The 16,807-nt window shown below is 38.2% G+C and overlaps 1 protein-coding gene and 1 pseudogene across 1 annotated transcript; both read right to left on the reverse strand.

Moving 5' to 3' along the window:
• Positions 1-5,168: 5,168 nt before the first annotated feature.
• LOC132562229 (uncharacterized) lies at positions 5,169-7,336 on the reverse strand (annotated as a pseudogene).
• Positions 7,337-8,447: 1,111 nt separating this feature from the next.
• On the reverse strand, positions 8,448-15,520 carry LOC132562230 (CAP-Gly domain-containing linker protein 1-like). The gene is made up of 7 exons (XM_060226963.1): positions 15,467-15,520; positions 14,224-15,097; positions 11,655-12,803; positions 11,038-11,406; positions 9,879-9,950; positions 9,175-9,402; positions 8,448-8,665 (listed from the first exon to the last, which is right to left on the reverse strand). The coding sequence occupies exons 1-7, from the start codon at positions 15,518-15,520 to the stop codon at positions 8,448-8,450; spliced, it is 2,964 nt and encodes a 987-aa protein (XP_060082946.1).
• Positions 15,521-16,807: the final 1,287 nt, after the last annotated feature.

Here is a 16,807-nt window from a genome sequence, read left to right on the forward strand (position 1 = left end):
TTGGAAAGGCCAGGGTAACCGCCTCTTGCATGGCCGATTTCAATTTTTCAAATGCCTCCTGATGGACATTCACAAAACAGAATTCCTTCTTGCCAGTAAGATCGTGGAGGGGTGCAGGTTTCTTCGCAAAGTCCTTTATGTGCTCCCGATGGTAATTGATAAATCCGAGGAAAGATTCCAATTCTCTCTTATTTGCCGGTAGTGGCCACGCTGCAATGACCTTTACACTGTCTGGATTCCTTTAAACGGAAACACCTGACTACCTTCCCAAGAAAGACCACTTGTGTCTGGAACAAGTGACACTTCTTAGGTTTCAACTTTAAGTTGTAATGGCGGAACCGGGACAACACCTCAGCTAAACTTTTAAGGTGCACTTCAAAACTGACGCCAAGAACCATAACATCGTCCAAGTATGCCAGGCATTCCTTCCAAGTTAAACCACAAAGCACCAGCTGTATGACCCGACTAAAGGTGGCTGGACTGTTGCATAATCCGAAAGGAAGGCGAGGATGTTCGAAAAGGCCATACTTTGTGACAACTGGTCAGCAGGTCTTTGAGGTGATCCGGAAAGTTATCCTGTAATTCCTTCAGTTCAACACCCTCTCTTCCGTCCTCCACTAGTACTGGTTTAGTTGTCTTTACACTGTAATGCCTGACCTCTTCATCCAATACTGCGATAACGTCTGAACCACTACCAAACGTCTGACCTCTTTTGAGAGACAAAAAATTATCTGTAGGGTTCAGCAAAACGATACTGTACTCCCTTTTCCGACCGTCTCCACTCTGCAAGGAAGCAGGCGTCAACAGGCCCTTTAGACTATTGCAGGGCTGGATAACAAAATCACAGTTTGGAGGTGCGTTGCTAGAGACTGCAGTAACCTTCATTGTGCGGGGAGGGATAGTTACTTTTCTACAGAGCGTAAAAACCGGTTTGCTCTTGCAAACTGTAGACCCTTCCATTTCTGCTCCAGTATCCTTGCTATCTAACAGCACTGAACAGGGAGATAGGTTTATTTTGGCACTATGTGCCTCTAAGAAGTCGATTCCCAGTATCATCTGGTCACTTATGTCAGCGGCAACTAGTGTCAACTTGAACACATTCCCATTAATGTCAACTGGTACATCGCGTATGAAATTTGCCCTAACCTTGGAGTTCTTCCCAATCCCAGTTAAGAAAACTTCCTCCTCAAGTTCAGTTCCAACATCCAGCTCTTTAAGTAATTTTGAGTTTATTACAGATATCTGAGCAGCAGTATCGACGACTGCTTTTAGGCAAGTGCCATTTACGACCACAGGAATGTAAAGGGTCCTAGCAGACGGAGCTTCGAGCGTATACATACGTACTTCTGTTAGTTTCTTCGGGAACGGTTGGCCAAAGTTATCTTGGTGGGCGGAGGATTGGCCTATTTCCTCTGCCCTTGGAAGTTTAAAGGTGAAGATGAACGCTGTTGGGGCGACGGTGACCTATTCCGTCTGACCGAGGTGGAAGCTGACTTGGTCGGGCAGTCCTTGAGGAAGTGGCCTTCTACTCCACAACCGAAACATGCAGAAGACCTCTCCTGAGGTGACGGCGAACGGTTCGACCGAACCCTGGCATTAGGGGACCCAGGCTTATCAATATTCTCAAGTTTCGCAAAGATTCGGCCGAGTGCCTTCTTAACCTCTGCCATATCTTCCTCTGTCTTTTTTATCTTGTCCATTAGGATGTTAGATGGGGGTAGCTCAAATTTTGTTTCCCTAACGTCATATTCCTCGCAATCCAACCCACGAAACGAAACCCGTTTAACATCTGGGCTAAGCCCTTTTGACCCGAGAATGACCCTTTGGTTGGTTATGGAGCTCTTCACAAATTTCACCGCCTCATCAAGTGAACGGGGTTCTTGTCCATGGCTGTTAGAGCAGCATTTTTATTCTTCAGACCTTTCAATAACCCGTCAACGGCTAACATCTCCCTTCCCTTTTCATCAAGGTCTGGGAACCCATCTGAAGCAAGTTCCATGGCCCTTTCTGCGTACTCCTCTATGGACTCCTTGGGAAGTTGTTTTAAATCCTGGAGTTGTCGCCGAACAATGTGTGGAAGGTCCTTCTTCCCAAACCGTTCATTCATTTTCTGACAGAGTGCTATGAAGTTCCCCCGTACTGAGACAGGCTGGGTACTGAAAAATTTCAGAGCTTTCTCCCGCAGGCACTCCACAAACTTGTCAAGCCTTTCATCTTCATCCCAATTATATCGATTGGCTATATGAGAAAACTGTAGATGGTAGGGTCTCCATTCGGACTTGCCATCATAGGTGGGCATCTTAATTTTCTGACCCCGATCATCGTGCTGCAAGAATCTCGGTTTTCTTCTCCCATCTTCCCAATTCCCAGGCGGAACAGTTGACCTTTCTTTCCTCTCAGTTGACACTGGCCAGGATTGGCGCTCTCTTGCACCACCATACACCCCACCAGGGGCCACATCAGCCATTTTACTCATTAAGGTAGCTGCGGGGCTGAATAACGAGGTTTGCTCTTCTTTAACAGTCAACGGAGTTGGCCCAATTTTCAGTTTTTCCTCCAGCATCTGTTCCCTCTTTTCAAAATATTCTCTCTGTTCATCCAATTCCTCTCTATGAGCCTCCCTCATTTCCTCAAGCGTTTGCTTAAAATGCTTGTCTCTCTCAGCCAGTTCCTCCTGCTGAGTACGGATAACTGTCTCAAATTTCCTCAGTTTCTCCATCAATACAACCAGCTCATATTGGACATTACTGACAGGATTTTCCATAGAATTACCTCCCGGGTTATCGAGAGGCTCAAATGAAACATTGCCCTTTTTCACAAGGGGGTCCCATATTGTGGAAGGAATCTCAGTTAGCATCTTGACATCCTCCAGCGTGAGAGACCCTAATTCAGCACGTTTTGCTATAAGGACTTTAGCTCTCTTCTCCCCTATACCGGGAATATCTCTTAATTCCTCAGCCGAGGCAACATTGATGTTTAATGGGCCCGACATGTCTTATCACCAATATTTATTTATAAAGTTTTGATGTGGTGTTTAGGATTATGTATGCGGGGTTAGGAGAGTGAGTGGTGTGCTCTTGGGTAATTGTGTGAAAGTAATGAAGAAATATAACAGTAATGCGGGAAGGGTAATAGAAGGAATAAATTGGGGGTATACAAGAATTGGGAAAGGGGAAGGAAAAAATGGACAACTGTCCTGAAAGGCCGGGATATTCGGAAATATATACGGTGAATTCCCGACTACCAAACAAATACTTCTGACACCAATGTAGAATAGGCAAACATTAACGAATGCAGGCTATCGCAAGGTCTACAACACGGCAGTGAACGGAGCTGTGAAAACCCCTATGCTCACTGACGCGACAAGCTGTAGACTGACCAACAAAGGTTAGTCGGTGGCCGAGTCGCCCAGGGCATTCTGATTTGACAAGACAACTCGCCCTAGCGAATTACTGCATACTACAGGCACACGACAAGGAGATCCACTTCCACCACACTACCTTATCCTGTGATTGATTAATTAACCCCTTCATAAATCCTTACCAATCATGTACGAATAAAGTAATTGATCAATTCTGATAAAACTGCAGTCATGGTTTATTAGTAACGGGTATGGCCACCGTTTGCGAAGTTAACAGCATTGCAGCGTCGTCGTCCTGCAAGTTTGACAGCAGATTTTGACGTTCTGTCACGCGTCCCAGACATGCTCAATCGGTGACAAATCAGGTGATTTAGATGGGAAATCTAACACCTGTACGTTATTCTGCTGCAAGAAAGTTCTGCTGACGCGACTGGTGTGCGCTGGTGCGTTATCCTGTTGAAAAATGGCGCCAACGCCATGGCGTCTTAAGAATGGCAGAACCACTGGTCTTAAAATTTCGTCCCGATATCGAATGCCGGTTAAATTGCCATTTAACACCACAAGCCTGGTACGAGTCTCCCCACAAATACCACCCCAAACCATTACACTTCCGCCGCCAAAGCGGTCCCGTTCTGCGACGCAGCAGTTCGCAAAACGCTCCCCTCGTCGCCTCCATACTCTGCGCCTTCCGTCACCGTGTTGCAGACATAACCTGGACTCACCTGAAAACAGAACATTGTTCCATTGTCGTAAGGCCCAACGACGGTGAGCATGGGTCCAGTTACGCCGATTATTATGGTGACGTCGCAACAAATTGGGTCCAGTGTAGGGACGCCACGCTTTCAATTGGTAGGCCCTCAACCTGTTGCGGACTGTTTGGGGAGACACACGACGCCAAAACAATGTCCTTGTAGTCTCTACTGCGGTTACGAATCAATTGCGCAAGTGTATCAATCGTATACCACGATCATCCCTGGCATTCGTTTTACGGGGTCAGCCGCTTCGGGGACGATCGGATGTTGACCCAGTTTGGTTTAAACGACTTACCAACTGGCAAATTGTCTTAACACTGCAACCAAAATGCCGTGCAACTCGACGGCGAGACTCCCCAGCCTGGATCATGCCTACAGCCCTTTCTCTCTGTACTTGTGACAGCCGGGGCAAAATGATAAAGTTGATAGATAGCAAGATTCGGTGATTTCTAAGTCCTAAGGATCTAAGGAACAGTTGTCAGTTTGAATGTTTATGAAATTCAAGCGAAGATACAAGTTAGTCGCAGAAAACCTCGTGCAGCTCTTTCGCTAATACAGACTTTCACACTTGAATGATTTTGGTAACCCCCTTGGATTTTGTAATGTAAAACATTACCATTTTGTAATATTGCACAAACGTCATTTTGTTTTCACTCATTTACAGGTATTCGCCAAGGAAACATGTTAACCTTTCTTTTTTTTGTTGAGTATATATTTTTTAACTTAAATGCATTGCACAAATATTTCACCAAAATATAAATATTCTCACTTTAACAGCAATATTGAAATAAAAAGCACAGTAAAACAATATACAAAATGTTTATACTCATCCTTTTTATTTCAATATCAAAATATATGAATTCATGACAAACAAAGAATGTTTTACTCATTGTATTTTAATTCAAATGTCATTCATTAAAAAACCACAGCACTGAACATATCATACTAAAATTGAAACATATTCAACATTTTATAGTCATTTTATTTAAAAAGTCATCACACATACAGCACTACAGAAATAAAACATAATTGTACAATGCAAGCACTATGTTGATTTCATTTTATTGTTTTATATGACATACTTAAGCACATGAAAAAAAGTAAGCATACATAAATAAGATACAGAATTAAAATATAGCCACTATCAAATATCCATTGACAAACTTTTAAAACTATTTTTCACATCTACTCCACATGAATAAGATGAGAGGCTGAATCTGCATACAGCACCACATCTATCTGTCCAGCTCAGAATCTGTCCTTCATTCGTGCTAACTGGGAATCCAACTGGCGGTATTTCCTTCGCTTTGACCTTGGTTTTCCTTCAGCATTGATTTGAATAATCTTTGCTTCATTGGTTGCCTGCTCTTTCTGAAGCATGTGTACAAGGCATACATGTTGGGATGGGGTCTTCTGCAGATCTTGTTAAGGCAGCTGTGCCATCCCTCCACATGGTTGGTTGTGGAGGTTGCTCCGTTATTGTCAAAATGGTTGAATTCTGTGCGATCAGTCTCCATCCAGGTCTCTGTGACATAGTCAGTGAATCGGATGACTCCTGGTCGGTCGTCATCCAAGTCTTCCAGTGCTGCAAACCACACATCCTCAACTTTGTGCACGGGTACTAACGGTAGCACTGCTGCTCGTCTTACTAATCTCTTGATGTCCTTCCTCCTCCTCTCTGTAGGGAAGAACGCCTCTGGCCACGATGAGATTTCACGTAATATTTGTACCCCGCATTAACAAGAAAAAATCCATCCAGAAAATCAACCTGTAGCTGAGCATTAGCCATGTTGAAACTGTTTAAGGATTTAGAAATCAACTGTCTTATATACTCTATCTACATGGCTTAGATTGAACAATTTCTTTAATCAGCTTTGATTAATAATCAAATTATATAATAAGCTTTGATTAATATTTATGTTTTCACACTGCAGGACTTTGATAAATATTCACTAACATTTTAATTATTTTATCATTAACTAATAAGGCATAAAACTGTTCATGAAAACAAAGACAATTCTTTAATATACTCAATCTTGGATGCTTGAGTGCAATGTTGGGGTTACTTCTAGGTATGGTTAATTAATTGAAACAAACTATAGATCACAGGTAAAGATAAAATTAAGAAAGAAATCATGACAAGTTACTACATCATATGAAATCAAATAAAAACAAGTGCAAGATTCTGTTTATCACATCACTTAAATAAAGCAAACATTCATGAAAACATTATTAGGGTGATATTAAATTTATATTGGCGATATCCTTTCCAAATTTTTTTTTCTTTAGTAACATTCAGCCTACCACAGCTACTCTAATAAGTGTCATTGATTATATCAATCAATCCATATATTTTGTTTTTGTGGGTTTTTTGTTTTTGTTTTTTTTTTGTCAATATTTCTTTAGTCTTTAGTGATTTCATATGAATTTCTTGACTTCACATGTGACATCAATGAAAGGAAGAGGTGACTGAGAATATCGCACTGTAAGAAATGTGATGAACAGATTCTTAAATTCTATTCCATGAGATTGATTAAAAATTAGCACTGATAAGCTACAAACTTGAAATGGGTCAACATATAACAGTACTTTTACACTTGAAACAAAGCTGTAACATCATCAACTGTTGCTTTTTGTTCCTGGACCAAATATGTTTAGTGTCCTAACTTCGTCTCACATGTGGCTGTGTTATATGTGATTCTTCTGTTGGACACAGTCATAAGCAACTGGCAATGACCCTGTAATGGCACTGTCTATTACACAAAAATACAATTCAAAATAGAAAGCCATGTTTTAAAAATAACACATTTAATGAAAAACCAGTTTTGAAAAAAAAAAAAAAAACAATCTAATTGAAAAAACGATAAATGTGTGTGTGCTGGCAGACACAAGATGTATACTATGTACATGATTTTGTGATTATTCAAACATGTCCTTGGAGTAATGGAAACCAGTTTTGTATAAATGATGGGTCTTGGCTCCCCTGGGCCTGAGGGGCAGATCTGCAATAAGAAAATTTAGCGATTCTGAAACCCTTTTACCTTTGTAGGTATATTTGGATTTCATTCAAATTAATTTTGTCCTAAGCATCCTTAGGAGACCCAATTTTACATGCAAGGCTTGTCTGACCACTTTTCCAGAGGAGTGGAGCCTTTGTAGGTATAGAGAGGAACCTGTCTTTTGCTGGGATGATGGTATTTTGACCACATTTGTTCTGAAGCATCCTTGGGTGAAGGGAAACCAACTTTGTGCAAATGGTAGACCTGAGGCCAAGGGGCGAGACCAAATAGAAGTTATATTGTGTGTGATTTTAAGAAATATTTCTGTAGGAATAATTATAGTTTGTCTAAATGTGGCTTTTCTTTTTACTTCATTTTGAACACATGTCCAGAGTTTGGTGCACATGCATGTGTTTCGGGATATATGCGATTGGACTGCAGAGAGTTTCCTTGTTTTCAGTTATAGTATATCTTTTTAATATATTTTAGACAGCTGAGAAGACTGATTATCTTCAAGCAACTTCAAAGTCCTCAAGTGAGTGCACACTTTTTTTATCACGTGTATGTTTAATCATATAATATGCAAGCGAGTTTCACTTTGGGCGGTCAATGTAGAAATGATAACTGGTTTGACAGGTTGCAAGCCTTTTATACTATGGGACGCCCATACCTGTTTCCAAATAAAGGTCTCCAAAGTATTATGAAACAGAAACTTTTTTTAATCTCAAAATGAATTCTTTTTAACTTATATTGTCAGCTTTAAGGTAAAGTCACCAGGTAAGTTGTTACTTATGGCTGTGTTAGATGATGAATCACATTGATGTGGTTGAATGCACAGAGACGGAGAGAGCTGCCTTAGAACTAAATAGAAGTCCTGTATCAATACAAGCATATTGGGTATTGCTGGGCCAACGTTGGTAAGCATTTACCAAGTATTAGTCTATATTGATATTATCCTTTGGAATAAAAGTTGAAAGACGGATAGTTTATACATAAGTAGTTTGCAACGGATTTTAATTTGAAGCGAAATTGAATTCCGTCAGCCAGATTTTGATATTGATAATTTGTTAAAATACTTCTATCTCAACATTAGAAGTATTGCAAACCATCGCCATTAATGAGTTCATCCCTCTCCTCAATGAGATCACACCGTTATTACAAAAGTGAGTCTTTACGCAAGGATGCACTAGACTAACTACAGTCGTTCAACTTAGTGATTAGGATTATAAAGCTTTACTTTAATTACTCATATCGTAATATATATATATATATATACATGGTCCTGATAAATTTCACAAGACTGTCATGACCACATCTACTGACAGAACAATGTGGCTACTGTGAATATCTCTTGAGAATTGCGGCCATCTTGTCCACGGCGGTTTCGTTGAGGTCACATTCATACAAACCACTGTCGCTGGTAAGGGCCATATCTATGATACCACCGAGCTGTCGTAGATCTTGACCTGTCACACGATGGCCAGTTGGTGTCAGCAATAATAGATTTTCCTTGACTGTGTTGTGTAGGACCAGAGCATATACGTCTCGGTTGGCTGGGAACAATGGAAATGTTGACGTGTAATAACAGTATACAGTAAGCCGTGGGGACAGACGTTTCAGTTTTATCGATATCCCATGTCCTTCAAACATTTACCAGAAACAATTCCACATTATGTAGATTTTGCCGAAGATTACAGATTCGTAAAACAGATCTGGGATGACAAAAGCATGTATCGACGACCCCACCAAATTTAATCAGTAATTACAGATTGTAACAAACAACAATTATGAAATAATTCAATTTTTTTTATCTATATGCAGCAAGCATTTCACACACAGAATTAGATATATATATCGAAGTCCGTAGTTAAATAGTATGCTTGCATATTTCAACGATTACTTGTAATTCTGTTTCATCTGCAAGAACAATAACGTTACGATATCATGACTACACCAGTTCGTCCATAGTTACATACTATTCCAAGCTTTTCTGTCCTTTAATCATCAAATTGAGGAACCAAAAGATTTTACATTTCAACCGATTCGTAGTAACTTAACTTACGTTTTATTCCCTCTATAGCTTCACGTATGTTTGTACCAACACGTGACATGTTCAGACACAACACAAACAGGGGCACGTGAGGTACGTCATCTCGTGTCTGGCACAGCTTTATGTCTATGTCAATCCTTTCTTTCTCAAGACATTTTTGCAATCGTTTCGTCAATTCCTTTGAAACCAAATCTATCATAGTTTTGCCAAGCCCACTTCGCTCCACACGGAGACCCATCACTGTAATGGAATATAAATATTTTGCTATATTATATAAACCTCTTATTTGTGTTCTTAAATCAAATACAATCTTAGAGAGTGTACAAAAATAAACAAACAACACTTTTTGATATAAATTTAGAATTAGACACCATAACAGTATTGCCAAGTAATGAAAGTGACCTGCGTCATTCTGATGTTTTGTCCCTTTAGAACTCATCGATATTTTTGGAGGTAACTGAGGAACGTCAAAATTAGTTGAATAAATGTAAAATGGGAAGTTAGACTAACCCAGAAATTCTATAAATTTCATAAATTAATAATATGAAATTATTGCAAAGTAATGTAAGGTACATGTGTATAGTGTGGGATGTCACTATTGGGAGGAATAATTCATACTCGATCCGGGATATAGAGATTTCAAATGATGTCAACATGTGTTTATTTTATCTAAAAACAATCCGTTAGACTAACAGCTGCATTTGGAATCTACTTACCGACCGATTTCCTTCTGTTTTTAATTTCTTCGAGTTCAGCAAGTGCTGATTCGAGATTTTGGGATTTTGTTCCTAAAGAGAGAACAAGAGATATCTAAAGTGTAGATGTTAATTACAAAATTTGATGATTTTGACCCGCTTCCTCCTGGTGAGAAAAACAGATATAAAGTAAAACATCAGGGTAACATTTAAATCAAAACGGCCATTTTTTTTAATTCCACACAATCCAGACATCTAGAAAAATGTCATCACGTTGTGTTGCTGCAATTAATACAATATATTACGCTGATGTTGGAATATCTCCGAGAATACTTACATTCAACTGAAGGTGACAATTATTGCATTACAATTACAAACATAATGTTTGGCTATGATAACAACAGGGTTATGAACTTGCACAACTTACCGTACACAAACCCCAAATCATTAGAGATTTACCGTACACAGACCCCAAATCATTAGAGATTTACCGTACACAGACCCCAAATCATTAGAGACTTACCGTACACAGACCCCAAATCATTAGAAACTTACCGTACACAGACCCCAAATCATTAGAGATTTACCGTACACAGACCCTAAATCACTAGAGATTTACCGTACACAAACCCTAAATCATTAGAGATTTACCGTACACAAACCCTAAATCATTAGAGATTTACCGTACACAAACCTTAAATCACTAGAAATTTACCCTACACAAACCCCAAATCATTAGAGATTTACCGTACACAAACCCAAAAACACTAGAGATTTACCGTACACAAACCCTAAAACACTAGAGAGTTACCGTACACAAACCCTAAATCATTAGAGATTTACCGTACACAAACCCAAAATCATTTGAGATTTACCGTACACAAACCTTAAAACACTAGAGAGTTACCGCACACACAAATTCTAATTCACTAGAGAGTTACAGTTAACACATCCTAAATCACTTAATGAGTCACCGTATACATCAAGGATAAATTTCTCGAGACCAGCATTGAGTTTTTGATATCACTCCATCACGACAATAACGTACACTCACCCTTGACACATGACGTGATAAAACAGCTTTATCAGTGTTGTTTTATACATCATAACCAGTACACAATGTAGGCAACTTTTAACAACCCAATCTTGATATCAACAGACGTTTGATATTTGGACTTACGAAGTTCAAATTGCAACTTGTCAACGTAACAATTGAGTCCAGAAATTACAGAGAAAATGTCTTCCTTCTCTTCTGGTTTATCTGTCATCTGCTTGGTCAATTCTTCCCGTATGTCCTCTCTTTCCGCTTGTAGATTGTGCACTAAGGATTCAAAATGGTCTTTGGAATCAGATAAAGTCGTTCTTTCTTTTTGTAAACGGCATATTAAAATATCCGATTCAGATAAATTTGTTTTTAATTCGGTGATTTCCGTCGAGAAATTGTTGATTTCTGCGACATATAGAACAACTTCGTTTTCCAGTTGTTGATTGTAGTCTCGACATTTTTCTATTTCTCCTCCTGCTGATCGCAGCCGCTGGTCGGCGGTACCTGTTTGAAGTACACAAGTTAATACATAATTAAGATCACTAGAAGTCATTAAGCTTCTGAATTTAATTATTATCCCATTTATTGCATTTTAAACTTAATCAAATGCTTAACCAACTGACTACACACCAGAAGCAGAAATAAAACATGGTACTATGGACTCTGATAGCATAACTAAAGACTGTGAATAATGACATAAAATCAACCAATGTTTAAGTATAACTGAAGAGTTCCAGTAAACGAATACTTACCGAGATCCTCCTTAAGTTTGGCGTTTTCCTTCTGAAGCAAGTCACCACTGGAAGAGAGTTTCTCCGTCATTTCCTGGAGCTGTGTCACTTGTTCGTTTAGCCGTTCAGATACTTCTTTCTTTTCGACTTCAAGAATCTTTACATCTTTTTCAAGTTCATCCCTGGACTGGGACACACTCCCTAATGTTCTCTTTAGATTCTGTATCTCCTCTATAGAGTTAGCCATTTCTTTTACAAGACTTGAATTTTCATCTTGCAGATGTTTCATTTGTTCGTTCATTGAATCTTTCATTTCTTGCATTTTCTTTGAATCAATTTCAAGTTCCGTTTGTGCTTGGTACATAATGGCTATCTTCTCATTCAGTGTCGCGTTTTGACTTTCTAGTGTAGTAAGTGTTCGTTTTAGTACAGTATTTTCTTCAGCAACATTCGCCATTTCATTGATATTACTGGTATTTTCATTTTTGAGTTGCCTTAACTCTTTATTTAAGGCATCTTCCATTTCTTTCTTTTCTCTTTCCAGTCTCTCAGACGCCATTTCAATTTCATTCTTGGTTTTGAACATACTAGTGAATTTTTCGTTGACAGTTTCTATTTCATATTCTAGCGTATTCAAAAGGGTTTTTAGCCTGTCGATCTCCTGTGTAGAATTGAGTAAATCTTTCGAGGTGTTTGCATGTTTTTCTTCCATTTTTTTCATACGATTCTGAAAGGACTCCTGCATCTTGTCGTAATCCATTTTCATGCGTGCTAGTGAGACTTCTGATTGTTCTAACTCTTCCTGCAAATTCTTGCATTGTCTCTGTAAAGTGATCTCATTTTCCTCTAGTCTGGAAATTTCCTTCGCGTATCTTGCATTTTCTTCCCCACGTTGGTGCTTCATGTTTTGTTGTTCCACTTTCAGATGTACCAGCGTAGTTTCGGACTTTTCCAGTTCTCCCTTCAAGTCTTCGCATTGTTTCTCTAAAATTTTCTCTTGTTCCGTAGAACTAGTCATTTCTTTCAGGTGCTTTGCATTTTCCTCCTCAGGGATATGCTTAGCCTCCCTCAACTCCTGAATAGCGGTGGATGTTTTTTCTTGTGCTGTTTGTAGTTGCTCAACCTGTTTTCCTTCATACACAAACAGCAGCATTTTAACCATTAAAGCGACTATAATGTTAAAAATACTACGAGAAAAAAATATGAAACGTTCTATTTTCCAATAGTATGTTTCAAAAGTAAGACTTTCTGTTAATTTCTAAAATTAAAAGTCACTGCAACAATTTTTTATTGATATCTGAAAAATAAAGAATAAATATTGCGGGCCTGATCTAATTCATACATTACCGCTCGTAACCCTGATGCTACGCATGCGTATAAGCCTAGAAAGAAGCAATATGGCAGACGCGAATACGAAAATGCGACGCGGACCTAAAAGTTACCTTACAGAAAGTGCCAGAAAGCGTAAGAGGAAAGAGTCCGAGCAGAAAAGAGGTCAGACAAGAATTTGTATTAGACAGGACATCGATAGATGGCGAAAGATGAAGGAGGATCTTGGACTGAATACGGAATTTGCGAGCTGCTGTTCGACTGGTTAGCTTAACGTTAACCCTATCATTATAACGCATCCGCCTGTCATTGATTATAATCCAATATCCAGTGTTTGACGCGTGAATATGTTTTGAAAAACACTACTTAAAGTATTATCTGATAAATGTTGAATGAAAATGGTTGTGTTATTCGCTTGAATTTACTATCGACAACGTGTGTTTGTTGTTGACAGCAAGGTGGGGCCCAATTGGGGGTATTCGTTCTAAGTGTAAAAATATGACGGTACTGGTGTTACTGTAAGAATAACAACCGTGATGATAAACATAGCCTTCATAATAAACAATGCAATATCTATTAATGTGTACAGATAAAGTATCAATTCCTGTGCATTTCTGCACAATGCGATTTTATTCTTTTCCGGTTATATTTACCCCCTTTGGGGCCCCAAAAGTTTAGCGTCCGCGATTGACATAGATAATTCTCGCACGACAAAGCAAAAAAAAGAAATACTAAGATTGATTGTTAAAAATTTACTACCAACAAGAATTAGCAGAAAGGCGCAAAAGCAAGTGTCATACATAAGACATGTGCGTTTGTTTATCTCGTAATCCATTTTTTCTTTGCGGCGGATGTAAATGACTTCGTCACGTGACAAGCCATGTGACACACTTGACTTTCTTCGTAATAAACTGAGCGTGAGCATGTTTATAAGCAATAGTCAAGATAAACAATGTTCCGACGCCTAAAATATGTACAATAACAACAGATTTAACGTTATAGGCGCGTGTGTCGCTTTAATATGGATATATTTTATTATTCATAAGCAGAATTCTCCATTTCCCGATGTTGAAATCTAAGGTAATAGCCGCTTTAAGTGTTAGAGTAACTTGGTGACGGTTTTCGGAACATATCGCCATTAATTTGCAATTGTTGCAATTGTTTTGAATTTAATTACCCTTTTTCTAACTGCATCTAATTACAATAAAAATAACTATTACCAATCGATTATATAATGTCCTGATCATTTTTTAGCACTTACCTGGATCAGATTGGATTTTGTCGATTTCTCGTTTTTGTCTTTCATTAACAGTCGACCTTTGTTCCCCGTCACCTTGTCTAATCTCTGTATGGGTATGATTTCCATACTCGTTCTCTTTGTCAGTTTCATATGTTGCCATTTGTACCTGTCGATTTTTTTCTTTGTCACATGCAGTTTGGAAATCTGTTGTTTCTTTCATATGAGCTAACGCTTTTATTTGTGAATCCAATGTAGCTTGCAGGACGATATTCGCATTTTTCAGACGCGTGTTTTCTGTTTTTAATTGGTATCCTTCGTTGGTGCGACTTTTCACAACAATTTCTAACTCCTCTATCTGAGCTGTTTGTTTGTCTCTTTCAACCAACAAATCTTCGATTTTATTTTTCATTTCGTTTAGTTCTTTTTCAAGTGCAAGTTTAGAAAGGAGAATTGTGTCCGTTTCAAAGTGTGCTTTTAGGATATTATCTGCATAGCTTTTATCATTTTGTTGACTCTTCTCCGTGGTAGCACGAAGCAACTCCTCCAATTCGGTATACCGACCTACATCAAACACTGCTAGTGCCTCATCTACTAGTGCCTCATCTACTTCTGTATCAGACGCATCCGTGTGCCCCGACTTGGACAACTGTAACTCGATCATACTGTGTACCATCTCACGTAGTAACATCTGCCTTTCTGGAGGCAAAATGTCTGTCAGGTTACGTTTCACTGGCGGTGTTTCACCGAGGATTTCCTTAACGGTAGATTTGCACCCAGAACATACCTTGAAATATATTTCTAACTTCAAGTTATCCAGTTGTTTTTTAATGTTCTGTAATTGCAGCAAAGCAGCATCTCCGTGTGACCTTTGTCTTGCAATATTGGTCTGCGCGATCTGCAATACATCACATCTTATAATTCTAATCGTTTTGGAATTCCATTGGTGAAATCATATTGTGTCAAAGTAGTCTACGAGCAACAGAAATATTATTGTTTCACTTAAATAAACTGCAATTAACACGAAAGTCTGTGTTGTTACAGCTGTAATATAATTGATTATATTCATTTTTTATTCTTTATTTATAGATACGTAGTCGGTATAATTACACATGTCTTAATAACTTAATAATATTGGTGGTAATTATAAACTACAAACTGTAGTCATTTTTCTCCTGTAAACATCACTTTTTGTCTGTCTCCATAAAGCCCTGGTCGTTGGCAGCAAATTAAAGACTTTCTTTTGTAAGCTTTTGTTCATACTTACCTTAACTGTATTATTGACACTTGTCAAATACTGCGATGAGAAAATCACCCCCATAGTATCGGGTCCACCAATTCTTCTCCAGTACCCCTATAGATCAACACCATTAACTGATTAACACTCAAAACATTTTTATCAGCTTAAATGTTACAGCTTACATCCAAAAAAGCATCTGGGTGACCATGATTGATTTCATACCGTTGCTTCCCAATATTTGTACCACAACCTAGTTTCATTTTATCATATTTTGAACGTATGGGCCTTAAACACAAAATAAGACAACAAGTAATACTTACAATGACATAAAGCACTTCTCCACCATTGAAACACCAGAAAAACAATCACGTTACATGCATATTTATCTAAGTTTATCTTATCTATTTACACTAAGACATTTAAAGCATGTCTGCCCTAACTACTTGACTACCGTGTGTTAAGTAATATATTTGAAATATTATGTCACAAGTAGGACAAAACAGGAAGGAAAGAACGAAATATTTCTTTACAATACTGTACTAAAGATACACAGGTGAATAGCAGCTTTCGGTACTAATTTAGAAAGAGAGCTTCATAAAACAGTTGTTTCGTCCTTCTAGAAATTGTCCAACTCAAATCAATATTACTTCTGATATAACTTAAAATAAGCAAACAAAACCATTCGCACACAATTTATGAAAAACAAAAAAATGAAGTTTACATTTACATTAAATAGATTAAACTAGAATAACACACGATAATTCATTGTAATATGAACATTGTTGTTTGTGGTGCTAAATTACAATATGCACAGTTTCAGGATATTCTACGTTATTCTATGTCTGTCGTAAAATCGGTATAGAAGACGTTCCTGTCCTGATATATAAATTAGATGCTATCTAATATTAGTCTATTGTATAAATTTGAAACTAAATATGTAACGACAACAGTGTGATATAGACATAACAACATAAATGGTTTAGAAACATCCACATGTCTAATTGCATTCCCTAGACACACATTCGATTTTCCGTGATCATGTTGCTTTACTCGTTATTTCTTTTTGATCATTACTTTGTTTATTATATCAATCCTGTGTTACAGTAATCGCTGATACGTTTAATTAAGTCCCCCGAATGAAGTGGGGGTTTATTGTTTCTACATCGTTTCTTCTCCTTTTTCTTCTTCTTACAAGTGTCTAACTCCCCGGCGTGTTTTATCTGTGTACAAGATATAAACTCTAACTTGAATGATATATATATTTCAGTAAGTAAACCTTGTACAATGTCTTAGTGTGATAAGATCATCTAATTCAGTCAGAATGTACTCAGATCAGATTACGGCTACGGTCACTAACATGCCTTTTGA

Source organism: Ylistrum balloti, unplaced genomic scaffold, assembly GCF_031769215.1.
Source record: "Ylistrum balloti isolate Yb309-2 unplaced genomic scaffold, AGI_CSIRO_Ybal_v1 Utg371374, whole genome shotgun sequence".
Lineage (NCBI taxonomy): Eukaryota > Metazoa > Mollusca > Bivalvia > Pectinida > Pectinidae > Ylistrum > Ylistrum balloti.

Excerpts from the sequence above, each read along its gene's own strand:
- LOC132562230 (XM_060226963.1), bottom strand. The coding sequence starts at position 15,520 with ATGGGGGTGATTTTCTCATCGCAGTATTTGACAAGTGTCAATAATACA. Across the intron at positions 12,804-14,223 it reads CAAAATCCAATCTGATCCAG|TCGCTTTAATGGTTAAAATG; the intron begins GTAAGTGCTAAA and ends TTAACATTATAG. Across the intron at positions 9,403-9,878 it reads AAACAGAAGGAAATCGGTCG|TGATGGGTCTCCGTGTGGAG; the intron begins GTAAGTAGATTC and ends ATTCCATTACAG.